A 12,986-nucleotide genomic window follows, 5' to 3' on the forward strand; every position below is an offset into this window, starting at 1 on the left:
AGGCATAAATAACCCCAGAGATTTGCTACTAGATTTGCTGCCATATTGAAGAAAGACAGAAATAGAAGCTTCTCTAGATTTGATACTAATTTGGTGAAAAAGACAGAGAGAGAAAGAGGGGAAAAGGTGCTCTTAAAAATGCCAATTTGGGCCGAGAGAGACAAAACCCAGCTCCTCGCTCACGTGCAACCAAACGCTTCTCGTCCTGTCCCACGCGGTCCCTTTCTACCAGCCCCACGCGACGCGGCCCCACACGACGCGGCCCCACGGACGACGCGGCGCAACACGTCGGCACGAACGTCCAAATAAACGGATTCCTTCCGTCTGAGCTCCTTCTGCGGGTCTTCAGACAAAGGCTAGGGTAAAACTGAGGAAAAACTAAGGGGCTGGGGAAAACTGAGCACAACTAAGGAACCGAGGGCACGAAAATAGAAATCCCTTTATTTTATCTACGAACTGATCTGTAAATATTTCGATAAACTTTATTCTGCACATGTCGAAGCGTGGGTATAAAGATTTATGTATAGAAAAATTCTGCTAAATTGGTTAGGCCACGTATGAACTTCAGGTTTGCTTGCCAAAAACCCCTTCTATAAGAAGAACACGTGAAATACAATGTTAAGTAAGGTTAACAGCTGAGTCCATAATCTAATTTCTCAATGACATTTACACTAACAAGATCCCTCTCCATGCCAGGCTCGTCCAGTACACCAATCACAACCCGATCATGACTCCACCTGGCTAATGCGGTTGGCCAAAATTGGATCGTGATTCTCTATCAACCGTACGTGATTCTCTATCAACCGTACGATCAAAACCGAGTCGAATTGAAGCTGGTCTCGCGCATACCATCTGAACCGAAGTCGAATCGATCATCATTGTTGTCGCCTCTCGCTGCTATAGGTTGCCCCGCGTCGTCACCTTCACTCATCGCCTGCGCTGACCCCAGCTTCCTACCTCTCAAGGTGAGCACATGGTTCCAACCTCTTCCCCGGATTTGGAAGGATCCATTTTCACCAGATTTATCATGGCATGATGTACCTCCTCAACAACGAAGAAATGCCTGGTCCTCCTTGTCAGCAAGACGATCTTAGAGCTAGCTCCTCTTTCTACATACCATTGGAGGTTGTTCTAGTTGTTATTGTGTGTCTCAACCGTGGCATAAACTAAATTCGAATCAAACAGTCTCGCCCACACCAGTCAGAAGACGGCGTGGAATCAAACAACTAGCATTCTCCCCTCATCGTTGCTACTAAGGGTCGCTCCTTGTGGAGGGGCTGGAGTCGCCGTCACTAAATGATCATATGGTCGTTTTCACTGGCTAAGGTTTTGAAGGCGGGTGTTCCTCAATTTAGGTCGCCAAACAAATTTCAACGGTGTGAATTCTTTACCCGATTTTATTTCCATCTATGTCAATCAACTATAACCCCGTTGGTAGATGACTATTAAACAAGTTGGATCAAATGTTTTATATACTGAACTTTTATATTTATGTAAGATATACATTATTTTTAGGTACTTAGTTGTAATAATTAAAAATACCAATTTTTCTAGATCTTGTTGTAATATTTTTAAAGTTGGAATTGTACCAATGAAAATATTATTTGGATTTGTTCCAAAATGTAGACCATATTAGTAATGAAGTTGAATTTTGTTTCAGTTTTGTTGCTATATTAAGTAGATATGCCCACCAAATTCACTTAAATATGATTCTTTATTTGGAAAATTTACATACCAGTACAGATAAATGTGACATTTGTAACAATAGTGTAGTGTAATTTTGCGTATTCTCGGCTAAATTAAAAATCCTTTAGCTTTGGTAGACATTTCTAAAAGAGTATGGTTGGCAATATCTTGGTGGTGAATCTGGTGCATGATTAGATATAATTAAAAAAGAAAACTCTAGAGTACAGAAGGTATTTATGAGGAGATTATCATTGAATTATTTTCACGCATATTTTGCTATGCTTCCATCGGTTAAATGGTTCTTACATATTCTAGTGCATGCAAATAATGAGTTGACAACATACGTGCTTGATTGTTTATGCTCAAGTGGAACCAGCTATTGATCACATAATGCATCAAATAGTAATCGAGTGGCAAATAAACTGATTTTTCGGAAACTCTTAATTTGTTAAATAGGGTGTCACTATATAATGGCACCAATCTACGTCACATTTTAATGTAACCAAGTGATTGTCAAGCACAAAGTTTCACATTAGAATTAAAAAATAGATAAAATATGGTAAACAAAATAAATATACACAAAGTAAAGTAAATTAAATGCAATATGAAAGGTAAACTAAATGCTATCCATAAGTAAAGTGTTATGATTATGGTTTTATGTTATCTTTACCCAAATTATAGAAACACTTCAATACCATCTTAAACTTCCTATGAACTGTTTCAAGAGACCAACTGAAATGGTTCTCAACTTGGTGAAATGATTGTGGTCCTCCAACCATCCATTGAAACATACCCAAACATTGAACTTATTCCATATCTCTTATTGGCTCTAATCCATAGATAACAACTAGGAGGTTGCCCAGTTGTCCAAACACACCTGGATACATTCTAAACATTTGTAGCTTCTTTTTCTATCATCAAGTTTTTCATACACCCACTCAAGCCCAGTTTGTTGTGGAATCCTCCTAGCTGCACCTTATTAAAATATTTGGTTAGAATAGAGATTACTACCTCCATTATTTCAAAGAACAAGGCGTCCTCATTTTTCGTACTTTTTATTTAACAAATAATAACTTCAAATATGTAAAAATTATTTGTATGATATTAACATTATTAGAAAGTGTTTTTAATAGAAATCCAACAATACTAATTACATATAATATAATCAAGATTTTGTTGCTCAATTTTTATGATCAAAGTTCGTCTTTAATACGCGTGTGCCTTATTCTTTCTTTGAAACGGAGGTAGTACCATAGTAGCCCAACACAACTAAGTCATGCGCCACTCCAAGAAGATGTCTTGTCCTTTCAATTTCTTCATCAGGTGCATTATCATCTCCATCCATCTACAAAATTCAAACTAGACAAGTGAACAACTTATACATAATAAAATAGTGCACACCAAATATCAATAACAACTCTCACGAGTAGTCTACAAGATATTCCAACAAACAGAATAGACACACAATGGTGCATAAGTTATAGAATGATCAAAATAGTCTACAAGTTATTCCATGAAAAGATAAGGCCAGAAAAAGAAACGTCAGGAGATTTGTGATCTCACGGTGGCTCAGCGGTGGCAGTTTTGCGGTAATTTTTGGAATCGAAATGGGCAAAGAAAGATAACGGTTTGGGAGGTCAGAAAAAATCTCGGGAAGCACATCCAACATGTGCCTTTTCTTCTGTGTTGGAAGGAGATCTGCTTTTGGAAAAGCCTACTGCACAACCAACCCCTTTGTTTGGTTTGTCCTACTTTTTTGTGTGGAAAGTAGCTAAAAGCCCGAAACAAAGAGGCCCTAATACTTCCTCCCATTCATTTTAAATTAGTCCAAATTTAGATTTATGTCTACACTAAATATTATGTTTATATATTTAAATTTAGATAAAGTTAAGATGTATTTCATAGGCAGAGCAAGTAGTTTATAATTAACTACTCCCTTCATCCTGGTTTACAGGCCTACGCGTAAACCGGGACGAAGGTAGGAACAAGAGGTCTCGTATGAATTGAAGGTTTGGTTGCCAAAAATCCCACCTACGAGAACACACGGAATACAATGTTAAGGTTAACCGCTGAGTCCATGATCTCTTGGAGATGTCACATCAAGATATAACTACGAAGATATATACTTACTCCGTCCTCAATTATTTCTCATTTTATGTTTAGTTAAATTCAGGCTTATAAATTTTGATTAAATATTTCTTATTTTTAAATATTTACAATACAAAATCTATTGCATTAGAATTATTATAAAGTATAGTTTCATATTAAATGTATTTGGTACTCTCTCCGATCTAAATTACTTGACTTCACTTTATCAAGATTCGAGTGTATCTAGTCAACAAACGTATCTATTATAAATACATCCCTATCTAGATAAATATAAGTATACTAATTTTTTATGGTTGAGCATAGCAAATTTTGATTTAAAATAAAGCTAGAATGCGAACTAAGTATAAAAACGGAGAGGGTATATCTCAGACTAGCGCCAGGATCTTGCAACGCTTTATCTTAATGAACTCATGAGGAACAGGACTAGAGCTCGCACCTGTTGTTCACGGTCGTCAAACTGGATCCCAGCTGAGATAAATAAACAAGTAATTCATGGGCACTCTGCAGCCAAGGTCCAAGGAGATCTCAGATCAAAGAGGAGACCACCGTACCAAACCCTAATCAAACCAGCCGCTCTCAGGCATGACGCCCAAGAAGCTTCCTCCGGAGTCCCTCCCCAGGCGAAGCCCCTCCGGCGGCGGATTGCAGCCGATCACGATCCACGTCCGTATCAACGCGGACGGGAGCTACCTCCCCAGGTATCTTCCGGTCAATGGTGGGCCGTTCCGAGACTTCCGGGATCTCGAAGGCGCAGTTCGTGCACGCTACACCGACATCTACCTCTCTTGGCATCGCCGGCCTCGACACCTTGTTCCGCCGCCTCCTTCCACGTACCTACGGCACCAATCCTATATTTCGGCATGATCTAGCTAAAATCGATTGATTACTTCACTCGTCGATCAATAAAATCGATTTGTTAACTTTACTGATCGAACAACTTTGAGCATGTGCCTCTGCGGCCTACACCATCTGCGACGCAAAGGATGAGAGAACCTGCAGACTTACCGTCCCTGAAGATAGTTGTGATTAGTAATTTAGCCAATTAAGTCATTTAAAAGTATATTCACTATATCATCGAGAAGCTCTTCAAAATGTGCATCCGATCATATATATTTGGATGAATGTAACTCATATTTAATTGACTAAATTATTAGTTGAAGTTTGCCTTGAATAATAAAGTGGCCATGTATTCCTGAACGGAGGAAGTATTACATTTGGTAATATTTTCTTTTCTGAAAATACATTGTTCGTGGATGTGCACAACATGACCAAGTATCCCTAACATGCATCGAAACTTCTGCGTGCCTACTAGCAACTGACCGATGTGTTGAAATTGCAAATGAAGGATGAAGCCAGCGCCGGAAGGTGACCAATCGAGGTTAGGGGAATTGCCTAATGGCTAGTGGCAACTGGGAATTCTCGTTAAGGAGGACTCTAGTCGCCGGACAGAACATAATGCCAAACCAACGAGTATCTCACTCGCATAATTTAAACTGTTTTCTAAAGTCTTTTGGATGCACAAAATCCACGCTCAGCCATGTGCACCAAAGATATTTTCTGTTCAGCGTGACACAGTATTGTGTTTGGCGCCCCGAGGTCCTCGCTTTACAACGCTCCTTGCGGGTGCATCAAACCCAACCCGTTGGTGTCGTGATGATCCGCAAGCTCTCTTTGTCATTGACACAGATAACATGCGACCAGCTTTTCGTAATGGCGATGATGATTCCCGAGGAAAAGGCCCACATGATGTCTTATCGGCGTTGCGTCTTCTCCACGCGTCATCATCCTGCGTCAACCCCACGCAGAAGCATCCCGCCATTTCTCCACGGCTTGTCACCTCTATTTCCCGCGTTGCTGACACCTATAAAAATATGGCCCTTTCTTGGTCTCCTCCACACTCGTTGTCGTCGCACTCCACCTCCACCACCAACTTCACGTGGAAGCCGTCACACTCACCCAACTTCATGTCGAAGCCGTCACACTCCACTACCACCTCTGCCCCGTTGTGTCGCCTCGCAACCTCGTATTCCATGGTGGGCCGCAACGGTCACACGTCGGCTCCACCTCCACCTCCAGCCGAGCATGCGCCGCCTCATCCTGAGCCCAAGCTCGAACTTGACGATGACGACATCGTGGATTTCGTGGAGCTCGACACATAGTTTGAGGCCGTCTCTGAATGCAAGGCGGCATAGGATGAGGAGGCGGTGGAGTAGGACTGGAGTGAGAAGGAGGATTGGAACAACGGGCCAGAGTTGAAGGACCCAGAGGACGCGACCATCGTCGCATTGTACGAGTCGTTGTGGAATCTTGAAGACGCCGCTCGTAAATGCGAGAAGGTCGACGAGGCCATCGTCCACCGAATCGCCGAGATCTCTATCAACCCGGCAACCATGAAGGCTTTAGGGTGCCTCCACATGGCGGACGAGCGACAGAGGCTCTTTGAGCTTGATGCTTGAAGGAGCGCCGAGGATGCCGACCGCAGGGCGACGCGGGTGGCCTAGAATGAATCCTCCCACGAGTGGAGGGCTTGAGAGGCCATCATCCCAGGGCAGCTCCGCCAACACCGGCGGTGATGTTGCACCGCTAGATGAGCGAAGCAAGGGTGACGAGGCATGCACAGGAGCGGGCGGCGCAGAAGAATGACGACGAGGACGGGTTGTCGCATGTCCCGACCGACGACGAGTAGGCAAGGTTAAGTTTACACTTAGCCATTTTCCATTCAACTTTGTAAAATATAATGAAATTTGAATAAAAAGAATAATTTCCATTTTTTTGTACACCCTGTTTGGGATGCGGCTGGGAATGGCCATCCCGCCCGAACATGGCACCACGCCGTGACGTGCTCCAAACAATCGATCCAATGCTTCTATTGAACGTCGTTTGAGGGAAGCGACTAGTGATGCTGTAAGAGTACAAGGACAAGACACAACCAGGCGCGGACCTAAGTGTATACCCCAGTCAATTTTTTGAATCCTTATTATATTTGCTAAATTTTGAATGAAAGATTTTGCAAATTTATACAATAAATGCCCCAGTCACTTTATTTGTCACCACTCCTAATTTCTTATGGGTCCCCCATTGGACACAACATGTGTCTTTGAGGATGCACTAGAAACATCAGAGTGATGTTTTCCGAGAGAATCAACGGAGGACTAGTCACATAAGATTGAACAATCTTGATTACGCCCAAACATATGATACACATATCAACATATCACTAGAAGACGACGAGGAAGTGCATGCGCACATCATATATTTCAAAAAAGAAACTGCATTGATGGTATTCATGAATGATAGCGTCCTTGCGACATTAGATGATTGAGAGGATGAGAAACTAGTGTGGCTCAGAAGGTTTCGTTAATATCACCTTCCCATGTTTCCACAAGTGGCTAAGTATATACTCAAGGGATTTCCCAGAAGAAAATATATGCTCAAGGTAGGTGCACCACCCTGGGCCCAAACTTGTCTCGGCTTGGCCTTAATGAGATTACCGATTCTGCCAGGAAAGGCATCTTGGGGCTAAGTAACTAGAAGACATTATGTGGACACATGGTTGTCTTCATGGGTTTTGGTCTTGAGGGTAGTCTAACCGGTAGACCTTACTTGGTCTTCATGAACTATCTTGGCCCAAACATTAAAGATGCTGGATTTTGAAGGATGTATTTTGACCAGATTTACCACTGAAGGATGTATCTCCTAAACATCAAACAGATGTCTTGTCATATATCCTCGCCAACAAGAAGGACTGATCGCTAGCACCTCTTCCTACATACCGGTGCAGGTTATTCTAGTTGTTATTATTGTGTGTCTCAACCCGTGGGAGAAACTGAATTCGAATCCAACTTTCTTTCCCATACCAATCTAAATACGAAGTGGAATCAAACAACTAGCATCCTCCTCTCTTCGTTGCTAATACTGGCTGCTCCTTGCGGAGGTGCCACAACCGCCGTCACTAAATGACCATATCGTCGATTTCATTGGCTACGATTTCGAAGGCAGGTGTTTTTCAAGTTAGGTGGCCCTTACTTTTTCATTTGCGTGAATTTTGTACACAATTTTTTTTTGTCTGTATATGTGAATCAACTACAACCTTCTTGGGAGATGAGTATTACACAAGTTATATCAAATGTCTTTATACACTAAACTTTTATACTTATGTAAGATGTACATTGTTTTTCAGAAATAGTACTTAGTTGTAATGATTAAAAATATAAAAATAAGTCTTGTTGTCATCTTTTTTATAAGTTGCAATTATACCAATGAAAATATTATTTGTATCTGTTCCTAAGTTTAGACCATATTTCGTAAGAAAGTTGCATTTTTTTCCAGTTTTGTTGGTATATTAAGTGGATATGCCCACCAAATTCACTTAAATAGGATTATTTATTTGGAAAAATCACATATCCATACAGATAAAATGTGACATCTGTATCAATAGTATATATGTATAATTTTGTGTCTGCTCATTTAATTTAAAATCCATAATGTTGGTAGACATTTCTAAAGGGTATGGTTGGCAATATATTGGTGATGAATCTGGTGCATGATTAGATATAATAAAAAAGAAGAATCTAGAGTATATAAGGTGCTTATGAGGAGATTATCGATGAACCATTTGCATGATGATTTGCTATGCTTCTATTGGTTAAATGGTTCTTACATATTCCACCGCATGCAAATAATCAGTTCTTATGCTCAAGTGGCACCAATGGAAGCTATTGATCACATAAAGCATCAAATTGTGATTTAGTGGTAAATTAATTTGATTTTTCGGAAACTCTTAATTTATTAAACACGGTATCACTATATGATGGAACCAATCTACATGCATACCAATTTATTACAACTTCAAGTGCAAAGTGACGTAGTAAGGGTGCCTTCCCTATAAGAGTGATTCGAGGGTTTATATAGAATTACACCGTTCTTTCCTCTTCAAACAACCTACAAAACACAAATAATGTTGCATTGTGTCTTCAACTCCACCAAATGGTTATCAAGTACTACAAGATTTCATATTAGAATTGGAAACATATATAGTATAATAAATAAAGTAAATGTTCAGGAAGTAATGTAAACAAAATACAGTATAAAAGCAAACAGAGCTTGGCTCTGGTGGTTAGGTCCCTTGTGGTGGAACCAGCCCACCCAGGTTCAAGTCCTAGACTTGACATGGGTGTTTGCATTTACCTGGATTTATTCCAGGATTTAACCGGCGCTATGCTTTCGGTGGTAGGTGACGTGCCCGTCAACAGCGAGGCGCCAGTGGTGACTTCGTCAACCTCAAGATATGCCGGCTCAGTTCCTCGGAGGTGCTCATAGGGGTAGGGTGTGCGTGCGTGCGTTCATAGGGGTGTTTGTACGTGCGTGTTTGTGAGCGTCTGCGTTGTACTGTTTTCAAAAAAAAAAAATACAGTATAAAAGTTAAACTAAATGCTACATAAAAGTAAATGTTATGGTGATCGTATTAGAATTGAAGCCAGTGTTGACACCCGTGTCTCCGGCGGAGAAATGTGACCGCCATAGCTCGTGCGCGGCGGGGAGGAACGTGTGCCTGACGTGGGGCTGCTGCCAGGCCAAGGGCACCACCAGCTGCACGGACCGCTCCGTGTGCTGCCCGTCGGATTACCCGGTCTGCAACACTGGGATCCGCACCTGCGCCAAGAGCAACGGCAGCCCATACACCATGGAGGCGCTGCCCAGGACTCCGGTGACGCGACAGTGGACGTCGATCCCAGAGCTAGTTGATTTAATATTTTTATTCTAGGTGTTTTAGTTGTCTGTTCTATTTAGCGACTAATCTAGGAATCCTTGGAATTAAGCATCGTTTTTCTCTTTGATTTTATCTACGAACTGTGATCTTGTAAATGTTTCGATAAACTTTATTATTCTAGAATCTAGACACGCCGAAGAGCTTAAGATCACGGCTATAGTAAATTTTCAGCTAAATTGGACGTAAACCCAATGCCACTCTCTTTAGTGAACAGAACACATTACTACCATGAAAGATGTCTTGAATTAGTCTAGACACTAAATATTATTTACATATATTTAAATTTAGATAAAGTTAAGACATATTTAATAGACGGAGCAAGTAGTTTATAATTAACTGACAAGGCCACGTATGAATTGCAGGTTTGGTTGCCCATATTTTTGGTTGAGCATAGCAAATTTTGATTTAAAATAAGGCTAGAGACTGCGTAAACACGGAGAGAGTATATCTCAGACTAGCGCCGGGATCTTGCAACGCTTTATCTTCATGAACTCATGAGGAACAGGACTAGAGCTCGCATTTGTTGTTCACGGTCGTTAAACTGGATCCCGGCCAGCTGCAGGTTCTGTTATATGTATGCGCTTAGATAGATAAATAAGTAATTCATGGGCACTCTACAGCCAAGGAGATCTCAGATCAAAGAGGAGACCACCGTACGAAACCCTAATCAAACCAGCTGCTCTGAGGCATGACGCCCAAGAAGCTTCCTCCGGAGTCCCTCCCCAGGCGAAGTCCCTCCGGCGGCGGATTCCAGCCGATCACGATCCACGTCCGTATCAACAGGGACAGGAGCTACCTCCCGAGGCATCTTCCGGTCACGGGTGGGCCGTTCCGAGACTTCCGGGATCTCGAAGACGCAGTTCGTGCATTCTACGCTGGCATCTACCTCTCCTGGCATCGCCGGAGGCGACCCCTTGTTCCGCCGCCTCCTTCGACGTACCAACGGCACCAATCCTCTAGCTAAAACCTAAAATCGACTGATTACTTCACTCGTCGATCAATAAAATCGATTTGTTACTTTACTGATCGAACAAAAAAAATGTTTTTTGATTGCTTCTCCAGCGACAGCATATTCGAGTTCAGGTACGTGGTGGAGCATGTGCCTCGGCGGCCTACACAATCTCCGACGCAAAGGTTGGAAGAATCTGCAGACCTAAAGGAGTCGCCAAACACCGCAACGTTGGAGGAGAAATCTTCCGGCAGCAGTGCCACTGCCACTTCCTCCTCCTCCTCTCGGCAGTCAGATCAGGACACCATTATGGCCTCGCCGCCATCAGGCTCGTCACGCATTTGGGGCCAAGTACGGCATGACTGGGGATTCGAATATTACATCAGGGTCGATCTCGGGGGATGTTTCCACACATATCCTCACACCGGCGGGCGATTTCAGAGTTCAGAGGAAGCAGAGAGCGCCATGGATCGCTATTTCCACGAGCGTCGGGATCCAACACTGTAAAGTTCCTCCACTCTGCTCTTGATAGATTTTGCATCACTTATTTCCCCTTGCTCTGTGTGCGAACCTGCAGATGATTTTTATTCAAACAGGGTTTACTTAAATAGCCACATGCGTCTATGATGTATGTAGCCAACCTTGTAGGGATGTAGGCCACAAAAGATAAGCACACGAGTGTAGGGATACTAAGAACAAAATTACCCTTAAGTTAGATTCTGGATAATCTTGCAAGGTGGTTTACAATAATTTGCATATTCCTCTTTCTGTGCTACCTCAAGTTAGTGGAACGTGAAACTGCATTGGCGAGAAACCTGCTGAAATTGTGTCAAAAAAATAGCTGTTACCACTTTTCATATTTTTGTTCAGACATTAATTTGTACATTTGATTAGCACTTAACCCTACATGGATCTGTTTCCGCTAATCGTGATAGCCAGAATGTTAAGCTCTATTCACCGATCAAAATACTGTGCAATCTGAAACCAAAGAAGGAATAGTTTTTCTTCTTCTAAGAATTACGGACCGGGAACAGGCATGTAAACAGTCCTTTTGTTCTGTTTTTGTTGACTAATAGCATGTTTCAGCAACCTTCTATGCAAACTAGCTAGTTCTTCGTAGCCCTACTGATAACACCTATATAGTCCTTATATAACTTGATATTCTCCTCTCTCAGAGAATACAAGCTACTAACCATGTACTATGCTCCGATATATATTAGGTTAGTGAACCAAGGTGCGGTTCCTTCAGTTGAGATGGCCATAGAACAAGCTCTTTACTGGCCTGACGGCAGAAGGAAGAAGCGTTCTAAATCGCTTGTGGCTGACCAAACCGGTAGTCAGGTCCACCGGTTAGTAGAAGCTTTGGTGGACAAGCATAATGAGGATCACAATCTTCTCGGGGTTCGGTCTCTTTCTTTCTCCTGCTACAAGGATTGACCTATGTCTTATTGTTTTATCCATGCAAGAATTCTTGTTCTGCCCATGTTTCTTATCGTAGGATCTTGCATATGAACTCAAAGATGTTGTGCACTACCGAAATTTTTGTGAGAAGCGTACTTGGTTCTATCATCTCAATTTCACCATGACTAAAGTAGCATATGATTTCAATTGTGGCAACGAGAACAATCTATTCTTTGCGGAACTCAAATGTGTGCAGCAAGGAAAGCAAGAAGAATTGTTGGTCAGTTGTTTCTGCATGGTTAGTCCTACGAAAAATGGTATGTTGGACCCTTCCCTTGGATCAAGTGTTGTAAAAGTACATTTTTGTGGGTGGCACAAACTTGAGCTTATGCATAGCAATCTTATACCTTCTGTTAGTTTGTCAGAAATTATTTTATAGTATGTTGGTTCCTGGTTGGTTACTTACTCTGCAGTTAACTTTATTTTTTTGTGGATGAAGGTCTCTGCTATGGTTGCACCAACAATGGAAGTGTCAACATGAAGCACCCAAACAGTGTAGATGAATACATCGGTGGCCACTTGGACGTGCGCTCACCATTCGGATGTCACGCAGAGTGGAGCGACTCCGATGATGATGTAGGATCCGTCGATCCTCTTAAAACTTTTGCTGCTTACTTGCTAACCACATGTGTAAAATGCGCCCTCTTTTACAGGTGGAAGCCAAGAAGAAGGAGCTGAGACGTTTGTTCACGGTACTGGCATATGTTTGGTGTTATACTGTTTCTACAAATATTAACACGATCCTGGTTACTTCATATTGCCCGTAAACCATTGCTCGTGTGTATCGGTATGTGCAGGGAAGTGAGAGCATCTCCACTCGTCCCCCCGAACAGGCCCCCGGCGAGCGTTTTTTCCATCCGGACGGCGTAATTCGGTCCAGTCGCGCCCCCGGTTCCTCGTTTTCGTCCGGATTTGGGCCTAAATCCATCCGGCGATCCCACGCCATCCCCGGCCCCCCGGGGAGCGCTCGGGGACTCCGGACGAAACGAAAGCGCGCGAAACGGCGAGAAA

The 12,986-nt window shown here is 42.4% G+C and overlaps 1 protein-coding gene across 1 annotated transcript; it reads left to right on the forward strand.

Annotated features, from left to right (window-relative positions):
- Positions 1 to 4,377: 4,377 nt before the first annotated feature.
- On the forward strand, positions 4,378 to 12,780 carry LOC124670893. Its single transcript, XM_047207360.1, has 6 exons — positions 4,378 to 4,493; positions 11,735 to 11,915; positions 12,013 to 12,232; positions 12,415 to 12,551; positions 12,629 to 12,656; positions 12,773 to 12,780. Exons 1-6 carry the CDS (start codon positions 4,378 to 4,380, stop codon positions 12,778 to 12,780), a joined length of 690 nt encoding a protein of 229 aa, XP_047063316.1.
- Positions 12,781 to 12,986: the final 206 nt, after the last annotated feature.

This window comes from Lolium rigidum, chromosome 7, assembly GCF_022539505.1.
Source record: "Lolium rigidum isolate FL_2022 chromosome 7, APGP_CSIRO_Lrig_0.1, whole genome shotgun sequence".
In the NCBI taxonomy this organism is placed as follows: Eukaryota; Viridiplantae; Streptophyta; class Magnoliopsida; order Poales; family Poaceae; genus Lolium; species Lolium rigidum.

What these genes read in the sequence shown, in the direction of transcription:
- LOC124670893 (XM_047207360.1), top strand. Translation starts at nt 4,378, where the DNA reads ATGACGCCCAAGAAGCTTCCTCCGGAGTCCCTCCCCAGGCGAAGCCCC. An exon ending in GACGGGAGCTACCTCCCCAG is followed by an intron (nt 4,494 to 11,734) that starts GTATCTTCCGGT and finishes GATATATATTAG; the next exon opens with GTTAGTGAACCAAGGTGCGG. An exon ending in AGGATCACAATCTTCTCGGG is followed by an intron (nt 11,916 to 12,012) that starts GTTCGGTCTCTT and finishes TTCTTATCGTAG; the next exon opens with GATCTTGCATATGAACTCAA.